Source organism: Mirounga angustirostris, unplaced genomic scaffold (assembly GCF_029215605.1).
Source record: "Mirounga angustirostris isolate CCGP_5_RB_7025 unplaced genomic scaffold, mMirAng1.0.hap1 SCAF_6, whole genome shotgun sequence".
NCBI lineage: Eukaryota > Metazoa > Chordata > Mammalia > Carnivora > Phocidae > Mirounga > Mirounga angustirostris.
This window is the reverse complement of record NW_026991714.1, coordinates 4713129-4739846: the sequence shown is the minus strand read 5'-3', so window position 1 is coordinate 4739846 and position 26718 is coordinate 4713129. Positions and strand designations below refer to the sequence as shown.

The 26718-nt window shown below is 58.8% G+C and overlaps 3 protein-coding genes and 1 long non-coding RNA gene across 14 annotated transcripts in view; 2 read left to right on the top strand and 2 right to left on the bottom strand.

Moving 5' to 3' along the window:
* Positions 1 to 4859, top strand: part of DCAF8 (DDB1 and CUL4 associated factor 8) — a 39337-nt gene extending 34478 nt beyond the window's left edge. For all 10 annotated transcript variants that reach the window (XM_064593774.1, XM_045876704.3, XM_045876707.3 and 7 more), the window contains 3 exons: positions 2436 to 2555; positions 2991 to 3107; positions 3816 to 4859. In XM_064593774.1, the coding sequence (XP_064449844.1) occupies positions 2436 to 2555; positions 2991 to 3107; positions 3816 to 3932 (354 nt within the window). In that variant the 3' untranslated portion in view covers positions 3933 to 4859. The remainder of the gene's footprint in view (positions 1 to 2435; positions 2556 to 2990; positions 3108 to 3815) is intronic.
* Positions 4860 to 6102: 1243 nt separating this feature from the next.
* PEA15 (proliferation and apoptosis adaptor protein 15) lies at positions 6103 to 15377 on the bottom strand. 2 transcript variants are annotated; one of them, XM_045876713.3, is made up of 4 exons: positions 15202 to 15377; positions 9445 to 9618; positions 8243 to 8398; positions 6103 to 8096 (listed from the first exon to the last, which is right to left on the bottom strand). In XM_045876713.3, exons 2-4 carry the CDS (start codon positions 9614 to 9616, stop codon positions 8032 to 8034), a joined length of 393 nt encoding a protein of 130 aa, XP_045732669.1. In that variant the 5' UTR covers positions 9617 to 9618; positions 15202 to 15377; the 3' UTR covers positions 6103 to 8031. The 2 variants fall into 2 exon arrangements, with proteins under 2 accessions (XP_045732669.1, XP_064449848.1); XM_064593778.1 differs by lacking the exon at positions 15202 to 15377 and adding an exon at positions 10612 to 10633.
* A 2746-nt stretch (positions 15378 to 18123) lies between these two features.
* CASQ1 (calsequestrin 1) lies at positions 18124 to 26615 on the bottom strand. Its single transcript, XM_054507791.2, has 11 exons — positions 26101 to 26615; positions 24377 to 24461; positions 23451 to 23551; positions 23142 to 23253; positions 22735 to 22808; positions 22264 to 22394; positions 21356 to 21401; positions 20888 to 20942; positions 20573 to 20673; positions 19727 to 19801; positions 18124 to 18696 (listed from the first exon to the last, which is right to left on the bottom strand). The coding sequence occupies exons 1-11, from the start codon at positions 26359 to 26361 to the stop codon at positions 18556 to 18558; spliced, it is 1182 nt and encodes a 393-aa protein (XP_054363766.2). The 5' UTR covers positions 26362 to 26615; the 3' UTR covers positions 18124 to 18555.
* Positions 23550 to 26718, top strand: part of LOC135364695 (uncharacterized) — a 28371-nt gene continuing 25202 nt past the window's right edge. Inside the window, exon 1 of the long non-coding RNA XR_010412167.1 lies at positions 23550 to 24211. This is a non-coding gene — a long non-coding RNA (uncharacterized LOC135364695). The remainder of the gene's footprint in view (positions 24212 to 26718) is intronic.

Genomic DNA, 26718 nt, shown 5'->3' with positions numbered 1-26718 from the left:
ATAGTCAAAAGGAAGTCAGAAGGGGCCAGTGAATCCTTTCTAGATCATAAACTGTCTTGCGTTCTGTTCCAGAGAGACGCAGGGCTGAATGCCCTCCCCCAGGCCAGCACTTGTCCATTCTCCCAGACCACTCTGCAGGCCAGTTTGCTTTCACCTCGGCCAGAATCAGAGTCTGGTGATGCATCTAGGTGCTCAGGTGGGGAGGGCACCTGCTTGCGATGGGTGGGCCCCAAGCCTGGATTGAGTGGTCACAAGAGTGAGAGACTAGAACAAGAGATAGAGAGACTGTACCCTGAAACAAGGTTCCCGGCTTGTGCTTGCCCCTGTGTGAGCTTGATGATCTGTGTGTCCCCACTTGATCCCTCTGTTGTTTGGTCCTAACTTCCCTGCAGTGGGTCAAACAGGCACCAGCCGCAAGAGCAGATTCAGAGCAGCTCATCATAAAGTAGAATATATTAGAACCAGAAAGCATCTTAGAAATTCTCATCTGCCTTGCCTAGGTCTCTCAACTCTGGTTTTGGCTCAGACTCTAGTCCTTTCTTTGTTCCCATTCAGGGACAGGGGTGGGGGATGACATCAGAGGACAGTCCTTAGTCTCCCAGAGCACTTCGCTGCCCCTTCCTATCCCTGCGTCCCCCAGGCCGGTCCTCTTAAGGCTGGAGCTCTTGGCTCTGCTCACGCTTGTTACTGGCAGGGTAAGTCCTGGCGTTCAGACCTGGCCCAGAAGCTCTCTGTCGGCTCCCCCGGCGGGCTCCAACCCAGGTGCTGTGTGCTATGACTCTTAACTCCTCTTTCCCTTGGCTTTGCCCTTAGTCTTAAGTCCCAAGGAATTTCTCCTCTGTGCTTCCTGATTTTACTGACATGCTCCAGCAGAGCTAGGTCAGAATAGAGGGGTTAGCAAAGGCTTACCAGGAGGTGGATGAATGAGTTCAGGTTTGTATGTGTAAGTTGTCACGTATCTTTTGATCATATTCTCAGGCAGTGGAGTCCCTGTCTAGTGCCCACTCCTGCTGCAGATGCCGGAAACTTCCACACTGCCTAAGAGAGCCCCAGTGTAAACTTTGCGATGAGCTGACATGGGGAGTGAGAAGAGGAGAAGAGAAATGGGGTTTCTCCTTTATTCTTAGGCTCAGGCTTTAGCTTCAGTCTTTTCTGGAGCATTTTCATTTACTTATAAAATGGAAGAACAAAGAAGATTGGAAGTCTGTGGGTCAGTTTTATTTTCCATGCTGCCCCCAGTTTCCCCTCAGCTGCTCCCTCTGCGCGTGCAGGCCAGGCAGAAGAGCCTGGTGCAGAGAGAAGTAAAAGATAAAAGAGGCTTTTTGCCAGGGGTTGTTTTTTTGGCCTACAGGGCAGCTGCAAGGCGGGATGGGATGGGATGGGGGGGCAGGTGAGGAGCGGCTAGGACCACACCCTCTTCCTTCCGGGGGCTTTTCCTATCTAGTCCTCATCTGACTGAAAGCCCGAAAATGCTTTATTAGCAGCTAGATCTGGGACCAGCTCTTCCAGTGGCCATGGGAGCTGCCTGCCCTGCCCCTGCCCTGCCCCTGCCCTGCCCCTGCCCTACCCTGCCCTGCCCTACCATTTGGAAGGCTGATGTTTCCAAGTCAGACAGCAGGGGGCATGGGTGCCTCCAGACAGAAGGAAGCTGCCTAAGCCAGAAGGCCTGCCTGTCTGCGGGAGAACCTTTCTCCTGCTCAGTGACTATACCCAGAGGTGGCTGATACGGACACCGTGGGTGCCCGCGGAAGCTATCACCCTACACTGTGCCACCCTTTAGCTGAGCCTGTTGGGCTTTCGGGGCAGACAGCAGGGTGCTGTACCCTGGGGCGCGCAGGGTTCACAAGCATACCTGAGCCTCCACTACCTGCTCACTCCCCAGCTCCGCCTCTTCCCAGCCTGTGCCTCCCTCCAGTTTGACTCCACAGCGCCAGGGGAATGTAATTGTCCCTGGACTCTTTTCTGGGGGTTCTGCGGCAGCTGTTGCTTTCTTCAATTTTAAAAATTTATTTGCCATTTGCTGAAAGCCACGGAGAGGTTTTTGTTTTGTTTTGTTTTGTTTTTTTTCCCCAGCCTTGGGCAAGTTGGAGCTGTGGAATCCGGAGTGGATGAGGTCATCTGGACCTCACTGCCTTTTTGTGAAGCCAGCAGTAAGCTTGGCCAGTCACCCGCCCACCCCTAGGGCTGTGTCTAGGGTGAGGCCACCCCTACCTATACTTAGGAAATGAGAGATGGGCCTGGTCTTATACCCAGTCTGTGTCCAGTGTTTCTTCCACCCCCAGGGCCCTTGGCCCACGCTCATGATGGTTGGGCCTGCCTTCCAGCAGCTGCCTCAGCTCTGATTGAGGACTGTGTTTGCCTCAAGGTGAGTAGTGGTTTTTTAAGCCCTCTTCCCATACACCCCTGAGCTTGTGCTTTCCTTTCTTCCTGACCAGGTAAACTGTCTCGAGCCCCACCCTCACCTGCCTGTACTGGCAACCAGTGGCCTCGACCATGATGTCAAGATCTGGGCACCCACAGCTGAAACTTCCACCGAGCTGACAGGGCTGAAGGATGTGAGTAGCTGACTGCAGATGTCCACGTTACATTTTGAGGCTTCGTTGTCATGGGAAGGAAGAGCTGCCTGCCCAGTTCTTTAAAGGCACTGCTCTAACACCGCCCCCACCTCCCCCTCCGCCATTGCTGTGACTGCTGCTCGGGGGAGTAGTCCCAACGCAGGGGTTCAGGGGCAGCTGCGGAGTGCCTCTAGTTCACGGTGGAGTGGGGGTGCGGTGTCTTGAGGAAGAATCATTCTATTTTAGAGCTTCCCAGGCTTCTCAGTGGATAAACCTGGCTCATACTTTCCTGATGTAATTTAGCTCCCCTTCAGGTTAACAGTTCCTAAAAGAAGTTTTCACTGGGATAGAAAGCCAGTCTTTTCTGATCAGGTCCAGGGTTCCTGTTCATTACCCACCCCCAACCCCCAACCCTACAACCCTGTTTGGTTCCAGGTGATAAAGAAGAACAAACGGGAGCGGGATGAAGATAGCTTGCACCACACCGACCTGTTCGATAGTCACATGCTCTGGTTCCTCATGCATCACCTGAGACAGAGACGCCACCACCGGGTAAGCTGACGTAGGAGGTGAGCTCCCAAGGGCAGTGACGCTCTCGAGGGTGAAACATTCCAGTGCACGCTTCCTCGCTACTTTAAAAAGAGATCAGGTGGTTTTGGTGGGGTGTCCGATCCATTCTCTTCCATCCCCATCAGAGCCCTGATGTAGCCTTAGAAGAACCATCGGGCAAAATGGGCGGTGTCTGCTTTCTGTTCCCCATCGCCACGCACAAGAGTGCTGTCTTCATAAGTGAAGGCAGAGCATGAGGGTGGGGAAGGAGTTGAGAATAGGGTGACCTGCCTATGGCCCTAGCAGCGTGATGGCAGCGCATCTCGTCTGGTCTCGGAAGCTAAGCAGGGTCGGGCCCGGTCAGGACTTGGATGAGAATAGGGTGACCTTTTTTTCCTTGTGCCAGAAGAGGCCTAGGGCAGGGGTTAGCAAACTCTGGCAGTTGGCATGCTGCCTGCTTTTTGCAAATAAAGTTTTATTGGAATACAACCATACCCATTCATTTATGTTGTCTGTGGCTGCTTTCATTCTGCAGCAGCAGAGTTGAATAATCGCAACAGGGTTATGGCCCATGACTCTAAAATAGTTATTATCTGGCCCTTTAAGAAAAATTCTGCTGCCCCTGGCCTAGAGCATCTGAATTAGAGTTAAGACCTAACAGGCTTGTCCTCGTTCCAGGGAAATTACTAACAAGCCTTTCCCATTCTACAGCGCTGGCGAGAACCTGGGGTTGGGGCCACAGACGCAGACTCCGATGAGTCTCCCAGCTCCTCAGACACATCGGACGAGGAGGAGGGCCCCGACCGGGTGCAGTGCATGCCGTCCTGAGGCCTCGTACCCAGGAGGGGCGGGCTGGGGCTGCCAACCCGATCCTGCCTGGACAGCCCTTTCCTGTCCCAGGCCCTTACATTCAGCAGACACGCACTTTGGACTTTTTGCTTTAGATAAAAAAGAAAGACATCCCAGGAGACAGACCAGAGGGGGAGTGAACCTGCGGAGTAGCTAAGAATGGGAGCCAAGCCCCGGGATGAGCTCCATGGAGAGGTGCACAGGGCTCAGCAGAAATGGCCTCTCCCCAAAGCCTTGTTTTTTGGGAGGGGGGAGCCTATTTTGTTAACTGGTTTGGGGTAGGAAATTGGGTTTCCTTTTCTTTAATCTCCCTTGTTTCTTGGGTGGGGGGGTGGGGATAACTGGCTGTTCAGTACCAATGGGCCAGAGTGGGGGTGGTGGAAGTGCCACTCTCTCTTTGGTTTAGGTTTTTGGCCTTTTTCTTCTTTATTTTTTAAAAGTCTGTGACAGTTGCATTGGTTTTTTTTTTCCCCCCTGAACAACCCCAACCCAGGATCTTGTTTTTTTCTGGGAAGTCCTTAGAGCCCGTAACCATGCCACACTCTTGACTTTCTTTCCCACCCATTCATCCTTTGTACTTCCCACAGTGTTTCACACTTGATGATGTGTCCTTCACGTTCTTCTCTTAATCCCATCACCCCTAACTAGGTCTGGTGAGGGAGGCTGGGGGGGTGGGAGGAGGGGCAGAAGTGGAGGAAGAATAGGAAGGATGTGTTACCTCTTCTGTTACTTTTAAAAAAAGTTGTTTGGTGGCAGCAATCTCCTTGCCCTGTCACTGTTAGAGGCCTAATTTTATATCTATAAATATATTAAAAAGCAAGTCAAACTTGGATGTATCACGATAAAATTGTCAGTTTTAAATACCTATATATTCTCTATGACTACAATAAAGGGACTGAAAGGAGAGCGCGGAAGTAATAATGTTGTGGTCACACTGGGTTCAGCCCACCCTGTGTGTGTGGCCATTGGAGATCGGGGCAAACTCCTTCAGTTTTTGGAGACTCAAGAACAGAAGGATCCTCAGTTCTGCCCTTCCCTGCCTCCTGCCGCGGTTTTGGGGTTGGGAAAACAGGAAGATTCCTTTCAGTTCTTTGCCTCAGATCTCCTACCTCTCCTGTCTTGTGGGGGTTCCCAGGATGGCTCTCCTAACCAGAGGCTGGCCCATCTTTAAAACTTGACTGAACTCGGACTTCAGGAAGGGTTCTGCCACTGCAGACTCTCTCTCCTCATACTGTATGTGACAGAGGACACGTTCACTCTTAGCATTAGCTGCTTGATTGTTTAAGCCACCCACCTCACCCCAGCCGCTCCATTCTTAGTCCAAGAGTGTAGTAGAGAAAGCCCTCCTGGCTTGGCCATTACAGCTTGTCCGCCTCTTGATACCTTGCGATTGAGGGACACATCGTTTAAGGATAAAGATGGCTGGGGCTTGGACACCCGTCTACCATCACTGGTCACGGATATGAAAGGCCTAGTTGAATTCTTGCCCTATTGCTTGTGCTGCTATTTCTTTGCGCCCCCAACCAGGAATTCTGCACCCTGGGGCAGTCTGATTCTACTAGAACAGGTCAGGAAGGAAGGGAACAGAGAAAGGATGGAATTCCCAGACACTCCTTCCTGCTGGCCTTTTTCTTAGCGACTGTCAGACCAGATGTGAGCTGCTGCACGTCCCCCCTGAGGTAGGGGACGTGTGGTGACTGAGTGGTCTGCGTTCCCACGACTGGTGGGGTGACAGAGTGGCCAGAAACCCGTGCACTCTGGAATTTGTTGTGTATTTTCTCTCAGTAAAGCTTTTTTTTTTTTTTTTTCTTTCTGACTGCTGTTGTGTGTGTGATGTGTGGCCCGTTTGTTCCTCCTGGGCCAGTTCTGTTCGTGCCAGCGTAGGTGCCTGGCCCTGTCCTTAACTGCAGTTTGGGCGGTCTGGTCTGGGATAGCTGTGTGTGCAGGCGCAGGCGCCAGCTGGAGACTCATGTGCGTAGGGTCAGCCCCATAGCTCAGGGCCACTTAGGGGACTGGGGAGGGAAGGGCACCACGAGGGCTAAACGTTTCCCTGGCCTCTGTTCCAGGCTGCAGTGAGGGATGTGGGGGTATTCACCCTCCCTTCCCAGTCAAAGGCTCCCAAATCCTTCACAGAAATTCTAGAATCAGATACATTACAGTCAGTCACCTTTATTCCAGGGTTAGAACAAGGCCGTGCACACTGCAGACAGAGGAGCATTAGGATAGGGACAATCTCACAGCCGTACGGGGGTGGGAGGGCAGGTTAGTCTTTTTAGATGATTTTGGCCTTACAGAGATACAACTAGACTCTGCTGAAAATGACCCTGTCTCCCTCCTCCCAACTCACCCTCTCTCTTCAGAGAAGGCTCCTATTCCTTCCCTCTCTCTCTCACACACACTCTCACATCACATAAATCCTGACTGGAAGGACAGTTCGTGCTCAGTTCCCCCCCTCCCAATTCGACAAGTATCTCTCTGTCCTTGAGGGAGAAGCCAGACAGGGCTGGGTGAACGGGGGGAGGTCCTTTAAGGCAGAACTGTGGAGTACTCCAGGTGGACGTGTTAAGGCAGGTGTCCGCAGCAGTGGCCAGAGGGGACGGCGGGGCCGGGCCGGGCGGGGAGGGACAAGCTGCTCTCCGGCCAGTCTGGCTTCTTCCCTCTTCCAACAGCCAGCCCTCTCCTCCCACTTACGTTTTGCTCCCACATCTTACAAGCTCTGAACTTCAACTTTCTCTAGTCTCTTGAGATGGCGTGTGAATTTAAAGTTTAATTTTCATTTTGACTGTGTAGCAACTTGACTGGCACTCCCTTGGCCGTGGCGTTCCCCTCCACCCCCGCCCTGGCCTAGACAATAAGTTAATGCTAGACACCACAGGAAAGGGCAGACATGGCAGTGCGGGTTTAATATACATATATGTAGATCTATATGTACACACAGTTAGCACGGTCAGGGTGGGGAGAGCATCTGGGCACAGGAAGGAGGCTGGGGTCTAGTGATGTGGCTAGGAGGCATTCACGAGCCCAACACGCCGGGATATCAAGGGAGACGGGCTAGCAAAGTCCCCTCCTGGACTGAACTGGGTTGGGGGGGGGGCGGTCAGTGCAAAGGAAAAGGCTCTAATTAGCTTCTTCCTTTCTTTCCTGCTCGGGGTACTCTAGACCCCAGAGAGGGAAGGTCACCTGTAGTAACCACACTGGGACCCTGTGGGTGGGGCAGGGTTGGAGCTAAGACCTAAGGAGCTCACTCCTCAGCCTCCCTAGGTTTGGAGTCCGTGTGTGCAACAATCTGAATAGGAATAAAGGGAGTGGCAAAGAGGACACCACTCTGTCTACATCCCCATGTCTGGTGCAGTGTGGCCTGCTCCCAGCATGGGCTCTTGGGGGTGAGGGGACTCTAGTATCTAGCTGGGTGCTCATGAAGTTTGTACTTTGGGACCAGGGAAGGATCCTGTGGTCCTCTCTCATTAGATCCCTGGCTCATACCCATCCTAGGCCCATGGGAGGGGAGCAAAAAGGGACCTGCTGGGGCCCAGGCCCTCCAACCCGAGGAACATCTAGAAAGGATCCCTCCGCCGATCCAGCACGGGGTACAGACGTGGAACTCTGGCTTTTCTTTGCCCCTTCCAGGTGGGGGTTGGGTGACCACCTTCCCTCCCACTGCTTTTCACTAGATGCACCCACCTCGCCCCATGCTTTCCCTCTAGCTTGGCTCCTCAGTGTAGGAAAATACAGGTCCTTTCTGCTCCCACACTTTAGCCATAGAGGAAAGGGCAGTAGGAGGAATGTGCCCATTTCTATTTGCATAGAAATAGCCCCCACCTCCCCCTAAAGTGGGGAAACGAAGCCCCCCCCCCCAGCCTGACCCCCATCCCCTCACGAGGAGGAGGAACTAGATGAGCTAGACATATAGACAGACAGCCAGAGCGTGCGCACACGCACACACACGCGCACAGTAAGGGGGTTAGGACCAGGTTAGTAAGTGGGTAGACTGGGGGGGTTGCCCTTGCCCCTCCCCTGGAGGCTGGGGGAAGGGAGTGGTCCACTGAAGGTCCAACCTTCCTCCTCTCCTCCCCCTCGCTCAGGCTTTCTTCGGTGGCGGAGCCAATTTGATGATCTCTTCCTCAGAGGGCTGCCGGATAATGTCTGGGGGGCAAAAAGGGAGGTGTTCAGGGACGGAAGGCATGGGAGACAGGCCCACCACGTCCGCTTCCATTTGCCCCAAACCCACGCACTCCAAGGATCACCCACGGGAGGGGGCAGAGGTGCGTGTTAGAGACACGGGCTCCTACCTTTGTACTTCTTGGCACTGGGGATACGGGTTAGCTTGGTGTCTAGCTCATCCTCCTCCGAGATCTTCAGAACACGGGTTCTGTAGTCCACCACCATGGTGAGTAGGTCAGGGCGGCGGGAGATCTCAAAGATGTGCTCAATGTAGGAGAGGTTGTCTGGAGGAAGGCAGGAAACAGGGTCAGCCAGGCTGTAGAGGCTGGCTTCCCCTGCCCTACCAGACCGGGCTTCTGGAACCTGGTTATCGGAGGGGGCAGCACAGGAAGAGAAGGAGCTCCTGAGCAGGACCAGAAAGCTAAGACACCAACAATACAGAGGGCTGTTCCCAGGAAGAGCAGGTGGTTGGTCAGTGAAGTTCCCAACTTCGGGAGTGAGGAGGAGGGATTCAGGCTAAATAGAAGGTCCCATGTTGTGGGCAGGGGAGAAAAGAAAAATGAATTGGCCTTCCTGATACCCTACACCCACCCTGTGCCCCTTCCACTCTTTCTCCAAGTCAGCGTCAGAATTTCCTGCTAGCACGTGCGGGACTGGAGGGGTGCAGTCTCTAGACAAGGCACGCGTGTGGCCAGAAGGACGCGCTCCGCAGCTGGGCCAGTTCTAGGAGACCGTGGACGCCCTCAGTCCTTCCTCCGCGGCTCCTCCCCTCGGACTACTGCAGGTGCCTCCTAATGGGACCGTGTCCACCTCAGCCTCCCTCCCTGCTCACCCCCCAGGGCCCTCTGGCGGCTCACCCTGCCTGCTCACACCCCGGCCCTCAAGACCCTCCATGGCACAGCCTTTACGTACCTTTCCAGCCACTTCTAAACTTACTCGGCCCCCAGGCAAGCTAAGCGGGCTCCCTGGCTCTGCCGGACACACCGGACGCTCCTGCCTGTGTGACTCTGGTCCTTTGCCAAGCGTGCCCTCCTTTGGACCCTGCCTTTGAAATCCACTTGCCTTTCAGGGCCATCTTAATAGACCAACTCCCCGCCCCAAGCCTGTCCCAGCGCAGCGTTCTCTGGCCGTGGATGGGAGAATGTTAGAACGTGTGGTTTTACTTCGATCACTTTTAACTCGTATTTTAGTGTCCTGTGACAGACCGATGCTCTCGCGTCTCACAGTAACACAGTGGTGCCGTGTTGGCTGTGAGGACCGCTGCTCTCAGCGTGCTTCCCTTTGCTGAACGGACTGGGCCCGAGAGGCTGGGGACCCGCCCGCCCCCCACCTTTGTCCAGCTTGTTGTGGCTCTCCAGGAAGCTGAACCAGGCACTGCCAGTAGTGATCTCCTCACTCTTCTCACTGGGGATGTCCTCCTTGCAGGCCGACTTGAGCTGCTCCAGATCTTCAAGGGTGATGTTGTTGGTCAGGTCCTGGAGGAGGGTCCCGTACTCGGCCATGACTGGGGTTGGGAGGAACAAAGGGAGAGGCTGCTGAGCTGGAGGTGCCGGTAGCGTTTACTCACTGGCACCTCCCACCAGCACCTCCACTCTGCCGGGCGGGAGTGGGGGGGGGGCGGTGAGGCAGGGCGGAGGCCAGCAGGGAGGCTGGGGAGGGCCGGGCTGGAGGGGGGGAAAGGAAGGCCTCAGGGCGGTGGGAGGAGAAAGGAAGAAACGCAGAAGCTAGGGGCCAGGCTACAGCCTAGAGTGACAAGTCACACCTCCTTACCCCCATCTTTTTCTCCTCACCCCCCTCCCCAACAGTAACCCTGGCAACAGCTCCCCTGACTGAGGAGGCGGTTACCATAGCAACCTGCTCCAGACTCTCTCACCCGCTGCCTCCAAGGCCCCCCAGAATCGCCCCACCCACCTGCAACCCCTCCCCCTGTCAGAAAAAAAGAAAGAAAGAAAGGAAGAAAGAAAGAAAGAAAGACTCCAAAACAAGCATCAGGCAGAGGCTGCCTGGCTGTGACAGTGAGCGGCTCAGAAGGGGCCGGAGGGGGTTGGAAGGTTGGAGCTCGTGTGTTCTAGCTTCCATTCTAACCCAGAAGCAACGGGGACCCTCACTCCCAACTCCCCACCACCTCACTAATGACTCATTTTGGAAAAATGCCGGGTGCTTGGTCTAATGGTCCCCTGGCCCCTCCGTGCCCCCTGTATTCAGTCCTTAGGGCTCCGGTGGGCGGGGAGGGGAAGCAGTGAGCCCCCCCCACCTCTGCGGAGCCTGGTTTCTCCCTTGATTGCCGCCGGGCCTCCACGCAGCCCCCTCTCCTAGCCTTTGTGCTGCGCCCACAGCCCCCGCGCCCAAGAATACCAAGCGGCCGGCTCTGGCCCCCTGCCCAGTTCCCAGGCTGGCTGGGTGGCAGGGGAAGGGGTTTAGATGCAGCTCTGGGAGGGGGGCAGGAGAGGGGCTGCCGCTCCTGCTTGCGTCACCGTCACCGTCTGGCTGGCACTACCTTCAGGACGGCCTCCACAGGGGGCTGGGTGAGGCTGGGCCTCACGGGCCTTCAGCCCGTCCCTCTCTCGTGGAGGTCTTCGGGTGGGAAGGGAGAGAACATTCAAGGCCCTCCTTGCACTCACCAGGTAGAAAGTGTGTCTAAGGAAGAAGGAAGGTCAAACCTTAGGATGAACTTTCTGCATGAGATAAAATGTAAAGCTCTAGTAGTAACTTTAAAAGGGGCTCCCCCCCACACAATGAAGAAATATTTTTTTATAATTAGAAAAGTAAAGCATTTAAAAAAGTATATTATATCGTAAGCTGTGTGGCTAGACCAAGGGCCGGGGCAAAGGGCTAGATGACCTTGTACTTGGCTGAGACTGCCCACAAATCACCCCAACAGTGGGCTGGGAATGCAGCAGAGAGCAGGGGGCATCTGGTCTAGATGCAGAGAAACTGAGGCAGAGAGGCATGGCATCGTAAGGGAGGCATGGACCCAGAAGTCCCCATTCCCAGCCCCCTATTTGGGCCAGAACAAACAAGCCTCCCTTGGTGGCAGGCACCGTGACACACACAATGGGCCAGGCAGCAGGGCCAGCAGGACCCCCACAAGCAGGCACTCCCAGGCACGCTCACTTGCACACCCAGGTGCAAGCAGACAGAAGGGCCCAGCAGTGGCCCTGCCAGCCTCGGCCAGGAACAATGCTCTCGGACTGTCAGCACCAGGAACCGTCAATGCCTTGAAATCTAGGTCACGGCAGCAGGCTCTAGAGCCCAGCCCCCACCCCACTGATAATCCCGGGACAGGAAAGGGGGAGTGATGGGGAGGGGGTCCAGGCAGGAGGAATTAATGGGGGCGGTGGGGAGAGCTTAAAAGGAAGGGGTAGCAGGCTGCCCCCAAGAAGACCCTGCCCCTGGGAGGAGACCTGGGACCAAGCCCTCAGCTGGAAAATGGGACAGCATTTAGAGTCATCCTGTCCTGTTTTCACGTGGAAGAAGAGATTGTAACTAGATCCTGGGGAAGGAAAGTATGTGTGTGTGTATCTCCTGGAAGGAGTTAAGGTTTAGGGCTCTGAATCTAAAACACAGACTTGGGGGGTGGGGGGGATTAATCTGTGTGAGTGAGCCACCCACAAAGGCTGGGGGGCGGTGGGTAGGAGCTTTCTGAGAGCATGAGGCCCACGCAAGGAGGCCCCCAAGAGGACCGGGGGTGGGAATGTCGCCAGCGCTGTGCGCGTGGATGCTGCGTCCTGGGTGTGGGCACAGGTACGGGGAAGAGGCAGTGGTGGGCATCTGTGCGGGCGTGTGCACGTTCTGGGCATGGATGTGTACGTGCCAGCACTGGACGTGTGGTGGCGTGAGTACGTGCTCCGTGTGTGTGTGTGTGTGTGTGTGTGTGTGTGTGTGAAGCAGTGAAAGCATGTGGAAGGTCTGTAATCACAGGCTCACATCCAGAGAAAAGGGGAAGGGTGAGGAGACCCTGCAGAACGAGGGAGGGCTGGGGCTGGGAAAGGGAAGGAGGCTGCAAATGAGATCCTGGGGGGAGGGCCCCGGACTCTGCGGTTACCATGGCAACCTCAGTTCTGGGTGCCACCCCCCCACGGGTCAGGACAATGACACCACTGGATGGGAGGGGTGTGGGGAGCCAGTGAGTAAGAAAGGACAGAAGCGGTGGAGTAGGGCCCCCTGAGGAAGCGGGGGCAAGGCAGCCTGGCTGCTCCCTCCCTGGAGGGATCCCGCCCCCCAGGCCTGGGTGTGGCTGCAGGGGCAAGGCCAGTTCCTTGGGGCATTTTGGGGTACAAGGAAGTGGAATCTCCTTACGCGGCAGCTCTTGAGTCTCACCGATCAATCATCGTCCCTGGGGTGGTGTGGTTGTGGTGGAGCTTGGCTCCTTCACCCTCCCTGTCCCTTTCCTCCCGGAGATTCAGAATTCCTTCGGGCCCATGAAGAAGTCTCCTCCCCTCGCAGCCCAGAAAAGTCTTCCTGCTCTCTGGAGCGGTGCGAGGCTGCCCAGGGAACACACCAGGCAGCCTGGGCGGAGGCCATTCTTGGGACAGGATACCAGGGCAGGAACCGGGACCGGAGCTGAGGCTGCCAGGAAGTCAGTCCCCTTCCCTCCCGGATCATTCTGTGCTCTGCTCACTGCTTCCTCACACCTTCCTTCCTTCCTTCCTTCCTTCCTTCCTAGCTGGCCCCAGGTGGGGCCCTGACAAAGGTGGAACCAGCTGAGGATGCTGGGGAAGAGGGGCAGGTCAGGATCTCACAGGCTGGTCTTTGGGGGTAGGCGCTGGGAGCAAGACAGGTGGGTGGTCCACGGGCACTGGGGGACGAAGGAGCAGGCCCCGGGGCCCTCCAAGAGGCCTAGCCCGAACGGGACAACCACCTGTGCGGGAGGAGGGAGCACCACAGACCTGCTGTGCATCCTGACCATCCCCTCTCCCCTGAGGATTAGGAGCCACTGCCCCTCCACGCACCCCTCCCCTCTGCTTGCGGCGACCTGCGGCTGAGGGGAGGCCCAGCCCACGGCAGGTGCGCGCACCTGGAAGCCCCAGCACGGGCAGGAGGGGCCATGCTGCCTGGGTTCCGGGGTGGGGCGGTGATCAAGGAGAGGCAGAGGAGTGGGTGGGGAGAACACAGGGTGCCCATTTTAAATTCTACCTGGGCCCCAAGTTCAAGCAGTCCTCTAGTTTGTCCCTAATTATTCCCTTAATATCACACTCAGCTGACTTCTTCTCTTAGCTTCCATTCAGCTTTGGGTGGGGGGCAGCGAGTGTCTTTATTCTGTAACAAAGGAAGGAGGCTCTAAGACTCAGCCAGCCTGGTAATGAGGAGGCAGGATACCTGGGCCTCAAAATGTTCAGCTCAGTCCAAGAAGCAGGATGGGTTGGCCCTGGGCACAGAGACGGTGCTGAGCCTTCAGCGCTTAGTCTAAGAGGAGAAAGATGGACCCAAGGTGGGGGCGTCGGGAGATCCTGGCACTGGGTCAGGCAGGGCAGAGAGGGAGGGCTGCCTGCTGGCGAGTGGGCTCACCACTCGGCTGGTGGGGCCTCTCCTCCTCCTGTTTGTTTCCTTCCCATCTCTCCCCCTCATCCACCCCCTCCCTCCAGTCTCTCTCTTCCTCCTTTTCCGTCGGTGGGCTTTCATCCTATCTCACTTGGTGGCAGCCCTGAATGCCAACGGCTTCTGGGGCCTGTGATTCAGTGTCCCCATGTGAACACCGAGGGCCACTGTGCGATTAGGAAGGAGTGAGCTTCCCTGCTGTAAAGGGATCATCACTTTGGTGGGGAGGGGCCTGACTTGGTTGGTGGGCGCGAGGGTCTGTGTGAAGGTATGGCCTGGCAGGACGGGACTCCGTGGCCCTCTTCATGCATGACGCTATGTGCACACAGGACGGGCACAGGTGTCAGGAAAGTGAGGAAGTAGGCAACCGGGGCATCAGGCAGCCTAGGGCATCTCTGGCAATTTCCCCAATGGAGTGCTTAGCCACAAAGGGAAGAGCAATTAAAGCTAATCGCTCTGACAGCCCGGGGGCCAGACTCATCGAGAAACAAAACCCACGGATTCAGCATGTTTCCCGAACTCCCCACGGTCTCACCCCATCGTGCTTTCACCCCCGCCGGCCGCTCTCTGAGCCAGTGCAGCCCAGCCCCCAGCCCTCTTCCCACTCCTCTGACCATCTCCGTGTCGCTTCCTCCCCTCCCGTTCCCGACTCTGTCCCTGTCCCTCGCACACATTCCCCTCATTCTCTCTCTCTCCGACTGGGGCTCCATCCTTGGCTGACTCATACTCATTCTTTTTCTCCCTCTCCTTTTCTACCACCCCCTCCTCCGTCCCTTGGCCACTCTGGGCCGCAGAAACCAGCCACTCCCAGCACCCGAGGCTCTCAGTGGACCCAGCGAGAGAGGCCCCCAGCAGCGCTGACCTCCCCACTCCGCCAGCTTCAGAGCAGCGGGCGGGCTCCGTCACTCCGGGTCCTGTCTCCCCGTCCTGGAGTGAGAGCAGGATTTCCTCCCGGCCCTCCTGTTGGAGAGACGGGCAGCCAGAAGTCCGGGGCTGGGAGAATCTGCCCAGACAGTCAGGGTGGCGGCGGGGACAGGGCCGCCACTCAGCTGTCCTGCGGACAGATGTGCCTCCAGGAGGCACATGGAGGCAGTGGGGGGAGGGGGATGTGTAGTGCGGGGACGGTTGTGATTTGCTGTGTGCGAAGCGATGTGTGTAAGAGTCACATGGGTGTGTGTCACCGTGTGTGCTGGCGTGTCTCTTGTAGGTGTGTGTGTCCCTGTCAGTTCCGACATGGAGTGTATGCAATCAATCGGGGCTTTTACGTCGGCTCCTTCTCTGCACGCCCAGCTCCCGGCCCCCCCCGCCCCGGCCCCGGCCCCGGCCCCGGCCCGCGCCCGCCGATCCCCGCCCCGGCCCGCGGGCCGCGGCGGGGCGGGGGAGGGAGGGGAGCCTGGCCGAGCCGGCCGCGCGGGAAGCGGGCTCCCGCCGAGACCCCGGGCCGGGCCACACGCACCCCGGCCGGCGGGCGCGCCCTCCGGCCCCGGCTCGCCGCCCGACGCGGCCCGGCCCCGAGCCCGCCCGCCCCCACCCCCGGCCCGCCTCTCACCTCCTCGGGCTGAGCGCTCAGGGTGCGGCTCTCCGGCGTCCCGGTTCCTGGGCAGCGTCGGAGCCTCCTCCTCGGCTCCCGCCGCTCCTGCCGCCGCCGCCGCCGCTTCCGCCCGCCGAGCCCGAGCCCGAGCCCCGCGCGCGCCCCGCCCGGCCGGCCGGTGACGTCACGCCGGGGGCGGGGCGGGCGGGGGGCGGGGGTTCTGGAAGGCTCGCGGGTGGGCTGCCGAGGGCCGCTGCCGGACGCTCCCCCGCCACCCCCGGGCTGCGGGACCGCGCTCCTGTCCTGGCCGCCTTTCGGTGGCCGCCGCAGCTGGGACCCTGGGGAGCCCAGGGGAGTGAGGGGTTAGGCCTCTGGAGGGCCTTGGGCCTCTGATCCCCTTGGCTGGCTGACTTGCGTTGGGAAAAACCTCTTTCCTCCCCTTCTGGGTCAGGGGACCGGTGGCGAAGGGCCGGAGGACCGCCCGGACTCATCCACACTGGAGGGCGGGGTGGACGTAGGGATGCCGGCGGGAAGCCACGTGGGGCCTCCTTGCCGTGACCTGGGGCCCGGGTCCGCTCGCCTCTCTCTCCTCGGCCTCGGGGTGATGGCCCGTTGGGTTCCTCTCACCTTTCCCAAATATACCGCCCTCCTGCCTTCCCCCCACCATGACGTAATTTTATTTTCTGGGGAGGAAGAGAGCAGAAGTGAGCTCAGCATGCAAATATAGACGTCTTGCAAAGCCACACTTAGCTGTCTCCTCGCTCTGCCTCTCTGCCCAGGCCTGGCATGGCAGCTCTCACTTCCTCTCCACCCCAGGGACTTTCCTCCCCCAGATTCTCAGCCAGACTGAAAGAGGGAAGGAAGAAGTGGGGAAGCGTCTGTCTGCACCCCGGCTCCCGCCTGAGGGCCCTTGCCTCCCCTGTGGCAGAGTCGGGCCCTGGGAAGAGGTCCGAGCCGCATCCGGTGGCACGCCAGGAAGGCCCTGGCCTCCCCTCAGTGCTGGCCGGGCAGACACCCCATCACGGAGCCTCAGGTGAGCCCCTCCTTTCTCGGTCTACACTGCGCCCAAAGAGGCTCAGACTCCTGCCACTTCCCCGTCTCTTCAGCAACCTCTCCTGTGACCCCCTCTGAGAGCAAAACCACCTCATCCTCTGCCGTGTGTCTGTCTCGTTTGCTCTGTGTCGTGGGACCAAAAGCCATGTCACCGGCCCATCTGCAAGACTCAGAGAAACGGAATGACTTCTGTACGGTGACAGGCGCCCGTCTTCCCGCCGCAGGTGCAGGGGCTTCACGCTGGCTCCGCCCCTTTCTCGGGCAGGTCAAAGCCTCTGACTCTCAGGGGCCCTGCGGCTGAGATGGGGATGCAGCTGCCCACCCAACAGGGCTCTCCGGAGACTTGGAAATCCTAAGTGTCTAAGGACTGGCTTGGGTGGGCGCTGGAAACGTAGGGGCGACTGTTCAGTCTGGGGCCTTCCGCGGACCCATGCTAGACTGTCAGCCCCCCCCCACCCCCCGTTAGCACTGTGTGAGCCCAGGGCCCACCCACGTATCAGACCAAGTCCCGAATGGTCACACGTTGGTTTCTGCTCTACGCTCTTCTGCCTCCTCCAGGAGCACTTCCTTGGTTTGTCTCTGGGGGGTGACGTATGTCACCTCAGGCCTCCTTCTGCAGCTAGCAGTCCCCTTCTCTCTCAGCAGCACCTTCATACCTGACCCATGACAACCGTCCCTTCTGAGTTGCGGGTGCGGTCAGTTCCTTGGCTTCCCCACACGACGACGTCCGACACCCTGGCCCGAACACCGGCCTGGGCTGTGCTGGGGAGAGTGCAGGCCCTTCCTGCCAGGAACCTGGGCAGCCCAGGTCCGGGCTCAGGGTGGGGGGCGCTGGTATACAAAACTCTGTGTCTTCTCTCCATCCCAAGGCCACCGCTCAGGCTGTCCCAACTTCTGATGGGCTCTGACAGTGAGAGTCGCCCCTCGCCCCCCCCATACACCTGCTGTCTCCATCCTCCCCGCCCTCTGCCCATCCCGCTCATCACTGCCCTTCCTCCCAGCCCCAGGATTAAATTCAAACTCCTCTACACCCCGTGATGCCCCTCCATCCTCATGGCCGCCACCTGAGGGTCTCTTCTTGTCCCTCTCCTCTCTTCAGCACCCCCAGTATGACACCCACATTCCACCTGTGCTTTTGATGCTCTCCACTGACTGAAACATCCCGTCCCTGTCCCCGTTGGCCCGTCACACCCCGTTCTTCACTGAAGGCCTAGAAAGTGCTCGCTTCTTAAAGCCACCAGAGCGCATGTGGCCTCTCTCTCCTGACCCTTTCTGTTCGTTTGTTCCTTCTGTTAACAGGCACTTGTTAGGGGCCACCTTTTGTGCACCAGGCCCTGGGGGCACAGAGGAGAAGCCTGGGCTCCTGCCTTCAAGGGGCCTGCAGTCCCTTGGGGAAGATGGCCGTGTAGCCACAGGTGGAGGGCAGCCGAGAAGTACTGGATTGGAGGCGGAGCGGGTGCAGCGTGACCCCAGAGGAGGGAACCGCGTGGGCCACCTCTGGGAAGGCCTCACCAAGAAAGTGATATTTGGGTTCAGTCCCCGTGGTTCAAAGAACAGCTGCAGGGAGGGTGCTGTCAGGCAGCACATAATCACTTAATTGCGTATTGCCTTGTGTTCGGCTTCAGTTGTTTAGCTGCTTGTCTTGACTTCCCAGTGAGGCTAACAGGACCCCCGGTTCTCCCAGAACCTACCGGGGGGCCGGACAAACACCGCGTGTGCGGGGAGAGCTTATGGACCGACAGCAGATAAATAGTCCACTCTTCTCTGGGGTAACTGCCTGGAGGGAGCCCCCCCATCACAGCGCCCTAACAAGGCCCCCCCAGCCCCCATCCTCGGGCTGCCTCCCCCGCTGCCGTGGGGGGTGAGACCTCGGCAGCAGACACTTGCTTATGCTGCCCCAGATCCTTTATTGAGGCCTCTCGATATTTGACCCAAATACATTAACAAGAGATTGCAGAGAGAGAGAGCGCGTGCCCCAGACGCAGGGCCCACCCTTCCTCCTGGCCAGGGATCGGGGCCGCCAGAAGGATGTAGGATTTGAGAGTGTGGGGAACTGTGTGTGCAGGTGGAGGGAACAGAGGAGAAAAGAACCACGGGCAGTGGAGGAAACAAATCGTAGGAACAGGGCTGCCGAGGGACAGGACACAGCCGGCTGAGGCGGCTGGGCTGGCGTGTGGGGACGAGTGGGTCTCAGCACTCAGCATATGGCCTCCCTATGGTGGAGGATGACCCAGTGTTCCCGGAGGAGCCCAGGGAGGGACGGGGGACGGGAGGGAGCACGTGGAGAGCGGGCGGGCTGGGAGGCGGCGGCCACAGTGACTAGTCATCGTCCTCGTCCTCTTCCTCATCATCGTCCTCCGTGTTGATCTCGCCCTCCAGCACATCCTCCAGCCAGTCCTCCAGCTCCTCTGCGGAAGGCAGGTCCTCCTCGTCGTCCATCTCCATCCACACGCTGTCCGCCTGGGGTGAAGCACACGCGGGGACCGGAGCTTAGCCCGACTCAGGTCTTCAGACCTGTCCTCCCACTCGCGGGGCTCCCTCTGTCCTTCCCTCTGTCCTCCTTCCCTTCCCTTCACCTGTCATGGGCCAGGGACGCTGTCCAGGGGAGGGTCTAGGTGGGAGCCGTGACGGGGGAACAGGGATGGCTGGGTTGGCCTTTGATGGGAAACCGCCGGTGGCCAGAGAGTCAAGCCAGCCACCCTTCAGCTTCTCATAACCTGCTTTTCCAGCACCGACCGCAGAAGCCTCTAGTCTCGCAAGCATAAAAAACGACTTGCCTTTTCCAGAACCTGATACTCATTTTCCTACTTTTGACCTTCCGCACTAACTTTTCCAGCGGCCTGGAAACGGCTCGTCATCAACTGCGCGCGTCCGGACCGCTCCCGGCCGTGCGGTCCCCACTTTCAGTGCCACTCCTTTGAAACCCTTCTCTCTGATTTTCTTCAGCAGAAGTTGCTTTGATTTCTGTGGCTTCCTAGCATTTTATGGGTCTCTTTATGATCGAGTTTATAAGATCTGGCAGTGTCGTTAACAGAATATCTGCGTCCCCAGCCGCACTGAGAACAGTATGAACGCAAAGACTATGGCTTAATCCCTTCACCGGCACAGACGTGGCCGAAGCACCTGCGTGTGTGAGTGCGATTTCTGCCCTCAAAGAGCTGAGTCTGCCAGAGAGGCAAGCACGACGCAGAGCTAGCCGAGCTAGCCGAGCTGAAGTCCCGTTCGCAACGCCAAACGGGCTCTGGGGGCGCCGAGGAGGGGGCCCGACTCCACATGGGAGATCTGGAGAGGATGCGGACCGGGCCTTGAGGGATGAGGAGCCAGCTGCGGTGTGTGTGCTCTGGGCCGAGCCTCTCCCTCTGCCCAGCCCTGAGACTGGGCGCGTCTGACCCTGGGGTGGGGGGCGGGGGGGCGGGCAGCCGAGCAGGGAGAGCTGGTGGGGCTGGGAAGCAGAGCTGGGGCCAGCGGGGCGTGCGGGAAGGAAACTCACATCGGTAACGTTGACCACTCCTATTTGCGGGGCTCTCAGGTCAATGTCAAACGTCTTCTCCCAGTATGGCACCAGCTGCAGAGAGACCACGCACGGTAACGTAACAGCGTCTCGGAACGCGTGTGTCCAGGAGGGGGAGTGTAGAGGGTCAGCCCAGGGGCAGAGGAAGGTCACTGTGAACCCACGATGGGGGCCCGAAGGGAAGGGGTAGAGGTAAGCAGTTGCAGGTAAAAATCCCAAAATGAAAGTATTGGGATGGTCAGCTGAAGACACTGGCCCTTCTTTCCCCAGGAAAACACGGGTAGGAACCCGTGTTCTGATCCTAGCTCTGCTACTGCGTGACCTGTGACTTTGGGCAGGTCACTTCTCAGTGACCCTCAGCTTCTGCACCTGTAAACTAAGGTCGTCGTCCCTGGTCATTGTCAGTGTTCCTCACGTATCTCCTCATTCTGTTGCTCTTTCAACAACGAGCGTGAGGTGTTGGGGATCCAGCTGGGAACGAAACTGTCCCCTGAGGCATGGCCTCTCCGTGCTCTCAGTCTATGATTGCGTAGACCCACCTGCCCTCCCCCCCACTCTGTTTTTTTGTAGACGGAGTCAGCCCTGGGAACATGAACTCCCTGCCGCGTCTCTGCTCTGGGCATTGTGTGTGTTGTGTTCCATGCGATTTACTTCCCATTCTGTGCCCCCTTCTCAGGGTGCCCTCTGTGCCCACGGGGCCCTTGAACACCAGACGTAACCTCCCAAGGTCCTCGGGCCGGGAGTTGGGGCAGGAACTCTGAAAGAAGCTCCTCTCAGAAAGGGCCACCGCGTCAGGCCCTGCCTTTGGAGAGCCCTGCCTCTCACCAGGGGGAAGTCGTCAGGGTCGATCCAGATGATGCTGAGATCAGGGTTTTCTGTGTTGTCTTGGGCCACGGCCTTGAGTGTCTCCAAGAACTCATAGCCATCTTGGAGGGAACACGAGTAAGAAGTGTTAGGTGGGACAGGGAAGAAAGGGACGCAGCCACAGCAGGAGTCCTGGGCGCTCCCCACCTCCCACCGTCGCTGGTGTCTCACCCCTGGGTCACTGCACTCCCAGGAACGCCTCCCACTGAAGCCTGCACAAGCACCCCTGGCTCCCCGTCACCGGCACCCCCCCCCAAACCTGCATCCCTCCCTCACCAGGATCAGCTTCCTCCGCGAAGGCCACGATGTGAATTCCATCCATGTCGTCCTCCTGTTGGGGGCAGCGGGGCTTAGCTATGCTTCCTGAAGTTAGGGAGCCACACACACCCTACATCTTCCCGGAATTTCGTGGAACTCCAGCTTCCGGATCAGGTACGTTCTTGTGGCGGCAGCCCTTTCCCAGGTGACACGGATGGCTCGGTTTCCCCTCCAGGGACCCCGCACCTCCTCTAGCAAACTCTTTAGCCCCAGATCTCCCTCCCTGTCATCTTTGTCAGTGTCTGTGTGTCTCCTAATTCCTGTAGTTCTTCAGAGCTACAGCCTCCAAACTTTGCTGGTGCATGGTCTTTCCTACGGGCCAGGCACGGAGCGCAGCAGGGCGGGAAGTTTCCAGGACTTGCGTCTTTAGCCACCCACGCCCCGCCCCGGGGACCCGGCCCTGTCCGGGGGTGGGGGGACACTCACCCACGTCTCATACATACTCTCAGGCTTCAGCTTCCTCAGGGTGGACCTAGAAGAGACAGTCAGGACTCAGCGGGCGAGAAGGATGCACCTCCAGAGAGCTCTGGGTCAAGCCTGGGGCACAGACAGCTTGTAGGCCAGAGAAAAGCCATCTGGCAAAGTCTAAGCTCTGGGCTCCAGGCCCAGGTCACCGCCTGGTTAAAGCAGGTGGGAGGGCAGCGGGTGGGCCCGTGGCCTGGAAGAGAGTCTTTGGGAGAAAGGTAAGAACGCGGTATCTGGGCATCCCCTCATTCATTCAGTACAGCTGAGTCTGAGAAGTTCTAGGCACTGGGCGAGGCGCCGTGTGGGGGCATTGTTGAGCGAAGCTGACTGGCCCTCCCCGGCAAAGGGGGCCATGATCTAGCGGGAGAGGGCGAGGTTGGTGGCGTCTCCACGGACACCAGGGGACGCTCCCAGCTGTGGAGTGCCACGGAGGAGGAGAATCGTGTGTGAGTGCAGGCAGGGTCTCTCCACCTCTGGCTGGAGAATTCTCGGTTGTGGGGGGCCATCCTGTGTGCCCTGTAGGAGGTTAGCAGCATCCCTGCTTCTCCGCCCACCGCCCCTCCCGCCAAACACTGGTAGCTCTCTCCTCAACCAAAAATGCCGGTCAGGATCCCGTTCTGACACTTCCTACTGGTGGGACCTCAGTACTTGAGCTTGTTGAAAGGATTAAAAACAGTAATAGAGATGGAAGCACCTGGCAGAACCTGGTCTGTGTGCGAGTGAGCAGTCATACCCAGAAGGGCCTTCACCTGCCAGCCAGACCAGCTTCCTGGCGGGCTGGGATCCCCCGGCCCCTCTTGAGCATGGGGCGCATGGGCGTTCTGGCCCGAGGAGGCACCCCCCGGCTCAGGCTGGCCCCCGCTGCCCACCTCCTGTGCTCCTCCACGAAGCTGACAATCTCCTCTTCACTGTTGGGCTTGTCTGGGATGGTCACAGGCTCTTCCGTGAAGGCCTCATAGAAATCGATCTCATTCAGCTTCAGGGTCAGCTTCTTTGCCACCTTTGGGGGAGGGGGCAGGGGGAGGGGAGCGGGGGATGCGGGTCATGGGGAGAGGCCGTATCACCACGAGCAGGTCTTAGGAAGGAAGCCAGACAGCCTGGGCCCTTGTCACTGCCCCTGTGACAGTGGACAAGTGCCTTGACGTCTCTGGGCTTTGGTTGAACCTGAGAGGGGTGGGTTAAAGGATCTAAAATCTTTGGGGCAAGAGAGAGAGGCCTGAGGTGGGGTGGGGGGTGTCGTGTGAGGCAAGGGACCAGGTCCCCCATCAATTCTGGGAGAGAGGTCTGGAGGGCAGCTGCAGGGAGCTAGGGGGACCCCATATGGCCACAGGGAGGAGAACCTTGCTGTCGAAGGTGGCGAAGAAGGGGATGTAGGGGTGAAACTCCTCTGCCGCATCCTCGAAGGCCTTGTAATCTGAGGGAGTAATGTGGAGTCAGTCTCTGGGAGAGCCAGGGTCTGCCGGGGAGCCATGGCCTCTCTGTCTCTCCCCGAGTCTCCTTTGGCCAGAGGGGTTCCTTCTGAGACCCACCCCCTAGTCCTCTGAGAGCAGCAAAACTTTAGTGGAGGAAGTTAGGGTGCTGGGGGTCCCTGTCTGGGAGCCCCAAGTGCAGGGAGGTCAGAGTAGCGAGAGTTGACCATGCCAGGGGGTCGGTTGTAGAGATACGGAGACAGTGGGTGGAGTGGGGGTTAGGGAGACGGGTAAAACGGGGGTCCAAGGAGGGACAGGGGCATCTGGGGGTTACCCACGCTCTGAATCTTTGCTCTTGAAGTAGCCAATGAGTTTGATCTCATCCTCGATGTTCTCAAATGCCTGCAGTTCGCGTTCGCCTTCAATCAATTCCACAGGGTCCTCTAGGACCTGGAGGAGAGTGTGTTCTCGCCTCACTCGAAGGAGCAGGGGGAGGGATGAGGGCGGCAGGGCTGGGAGGAGGGGCGGGAGGGGCTGTCTGTTGCCTGTGTGCACGTGTGTGTGCGTGCGCGCGTGCAAGGCTGGACTTGGTTGGGGATGGGTGTGAGGTCTTAAAGCAAGGCCATTAGGTCCAGGAGAATCCTCACATCCAGTAGAAACTCCACCAGGGTGTCCGCAGAAAGCTCGCCGTCATACTCAATGACTTCATCTCCCTTGAACACGTAGATGCTGTCCTCTTCCGTGAGGCCTAGGGAGCGAGCCGGAGGTGAGCCCGGAGGCCAGGCCGCCCACAGGTCCAGGGCCTGTCCCAGTGCCCCTGGACCCCACGCCCTCACCTCTCCTTCACCCCTACCCCACCCACCTCCCTTCAGGCCCCTACAGCCCTGGGCACTGCGCCTGTGGGTCTAGCCCAGGCAGCCCGCCGGGCCCCGGGGCTCTCCAGGAGAAGGCGGGCTCAGCGGGGGTGTCGGGGGGACATAGGGAGACATAGACTCTAGCAAGATGTCTCCCTTTCTCTGCTCGCCATAACGAGAGACAGATCCTCCTTTCCCTGCTCCGAGGACTCCAGCCGCTCACTCCCGGTCCAGCCCTGTAACCTGCTGCTATTACTGACCAGATGACTTCATTAGTGACCGCCCTCCCCAGCCACATCCGGAGTCCGGTTCAGGCCTGTGGTGCTCCCTGGTGGCTGGTGCCGTAACCCTGGCCCCCCCAGCTCCCCCAGGCTCTGGCCGGAGAGGCCTCTCCTGCCCTGCCAGTGTTCCCTGACTGCCCCATTCCTCCAGCGCCTAGCCCTGGTCTGTACGTAAGTATGAAGAGGGCCACCCCCACCTCTTTCTAGGATTGGAGCCTGGGTCTCTCTGAGGAGTGAAGGAGATGCCGGAACCCCTGCCATACCCGTCCCCAGGTCAGTCTTTTCTCCCCGCTGCCACATTAGGCCTGGTGGGGCCCCTGCCCTGTACAAGGGCTACCCTCCAAATCCTGGCCTGGGCCTCCCCCATCCCAGAAGCCCCCACACCTGGGCCTCCCCGGGCCCACACTACTACGTGCCCCTTCCCCACTCCTCCCTTACCTAGTTTCTTGGCTACAGCTGCGTCCTTCTCAGAGTCCACCATCCCGAAGCCAACACCCTTGTCTTCGAGGACTTGGGCCGCTAACTGGAGGGAGCATAAGGTTAAAATCAGCTCTGGGATTTTTAGTCACTCCGTGCCCATCTCACGCTTCCCAGGAGGGTCATTTGGGATGTGGGGAAGATAAGAGTTGCCCTGGGCACCGCGCAAGGCTCCAGGTAGCTCCATTTCCCTGCAAGCCCACCCTTTTGGGCTGTAGTTTGGTTTCAGCCCCTGGACACGTATTACTCGTGCACAGCGTGCTTCTGATGTTGCTCCGAAGGCCGGCACGGGATACTTCCCGGTTCCCGAGGGGTGCTGGGGAGTCTGGCTTCAGAGTGACTGAGGCCCTTTCTGCTTCGGGGCTGAGCCCTGCTTGCCATCGTCATTAAAGGCCATGCTCAGTGTGGGGTGGCATTAGAAGTCCCTGTGGTTCTTCTGAGTGACCCCCACTGGGGAGCATTTTGGAGGGCAGGAGGGTGTGTGTGGGGGGGGCCTGGTTATGTCACCAAGGAGTGGCAGAAGCCAGAGAGCTGAGGGTAGAGGTCACTGGGGCCACCACTTGTCACCTTCAGAGACAGAGACTCCAGCAGGCACGAGAGGAGACCCAGGCGGGGCTCTCCTCACCGAGGCCAGACTTCCCCTGTGTCCCCCAGCCCTTCCTTTCTCAGGCTGTGGACAGTCACTCCTGCGGGTCCCTGCCCCCTTCAGCCTCCCGGCCGGACTCCGCCCTGGTGCCCTCTGCCGCGGGCTCGCAGCCTCACCCTGCCTAACACACACAGGCGCCCGGGTTCTCAGGAGAACGGGGAGGCTGCTGGCAGGTGGATGGGCCGAGATGCTGAGCACTCAGGATAAAAATACTCAGTGCATTAATAGATGGCCGGTTCCGGCAGCCACAGGGGCCCACAGAAACGGGAGCCTCTGGTCCTTCCTGTAGGCAGGCTGGGGCCTCGCTGTCCTGCCGGGCTGGAGAACGGGCTGCACAAGCTTGGGCCGGAACACGAACGCGTCCGGCTAGAGAGCGCGTGGGACCGCATCTCCCAGTCACCCCCAAACACAGGGCCTTTCTCTTGTTGTAAGTCGGCTTGGAGGCGAGGAGAACCTTCCCACAGAGAGAAGCTGGGGAAGACATTCTGAGGCCTCCTCCAATTGCAAGAATTTTCCAATCAGGGCATCTGGCCTGACCCAATAGGGGCAGATGGAGAATTAGGGAGAGAGGGACTGAGGCTGGAGGGCGCCACGGTGGTCTCTGTTAAACTTTCGGTGGGAGAAACATACCATGCGAATAAGATGTCGGTAGCCTTTAAAATGCATACCCTTTGGTTCAACTTGGGGTGCAGGCCTGCTGTGTGTGGAGAGAGGGGGCATGTTCTGGCCAGGAGAGTAGATGGGGGGCGTCGTGCAGGTCCAGCCCCCTCCTCTGACCGAAGTACAGCCCTTCTCCTTTTTGTGCTCCTCTTCCAAGGACACCTCAGTCCTGGCCATGGAGGAGGGGTCTCCCTGCAGCCCCTCCCTCCTAAACGTGCCTCCCCGTGGTGGGACTTTGGGGTCCCAAGTCACCTTCCTGTGGGCCTGAGGCCGCATGCCGCGAGGCCCCGAGTCCCCCTCCAAGTCTGCATGCGGCTGTGGGCTAGGGGTGGCCGGGACAGGCCACTGTGCCCTGTGGGCCGGTGGACCCCAGACTCACCTCCAGGATCAGCTCTTCCATCTCAAACTGTCTTTGTGAGGCCTTGTCATCCTCGGGGGGCTCGTGGTAGAGCAGTGCCAGCACCTCATACTTCTTGAACACATGCTTGTAGTTCTTGGCGTTGACATTGACCACACGGTCCACACCGTCATACTGAGGGAATTCCAGCCCGTCCTCCCCCTGTACCCCCAACCTGGGTGTCCCTAGCACCAGCAGGAAGAACAGTGCCGGCCGCAGCCCGGGCCCCGCGCTGGCCCCCATCCTGTCGGCGGCGCGTGCGGTGCAGGGAACGGGGTCAGGCTCGGCTCTCAGGTCCCTGAGGGTAGCTGGGGTCGGGCGGGGCCCTGGGTCCTGAACCCTGAGTGAGGGGCTCACAGGGGGGTGGGGTGGGGAATGGCCCAGAGCAGTGGACAGAGGACACTGCTGGGTCCCGGACAAACTGCCGACAGAGCCAAGAGTGAAAGGGTCAGGAGGAGGGATAGGAGCAGGGGGTGGGGAGGGAACCGGAGCTGTCCCTGAAATTGGCACCGCGGGGCCCCCACCTGGCTCCACCTAAATATGTGTCTGGGGTTGGCAGGAGAGAGGATAACCTTCTGAGGCCAGGACAGCTCCAGAGGG

Bases quoted from the DNA above. Each gene is read 5' to 3' on its own strand.
- PEA15 (XM_045876713.3), bottom strand. From the start codon at position 9,616: ATGGCCGAGTACGGGACCCTCCTCCAGGACCTGACCAACAACATCACC. The intron at 8,399-9,444 runs GTGGGGGGCGGG...GCCTTCCTCCAG, and splicing joins CCACAACAAGCTGGACAAAG to ACAACCTCTCCTACATTGAG. The intron at 8,097-8,242 runs GTAGGAGCCCGT...TTTGCCCCCCAG, and splicing joins CAGTGCCAAGAAGTACAAAG to ACATTATCCGGCAGCCCTCT.
- CASQ1 (XM_054507791.2), bottom strand. From the start codon at position 26,361: ATGGGGGCCAGCGCGGGGCCCGGGCTGCGGCCGGCACTGTTCTTCCTG. The intron at 24,462-26,100 runs GTGAGTCTGGGG...TGCTCCCTCCAG, and splicing joins TGGAAGAGCTGATCCTGGAG to TTAGCGGCCCAAGTCCTCGA. The intron at 22,395-22,734 runs GTTCTCCTCCCT...CCTCCCCCAAAG, and splicing joins TCGCCACCTTCGACAGCAAG to GTGGCAAAGAAGCTGACCCT.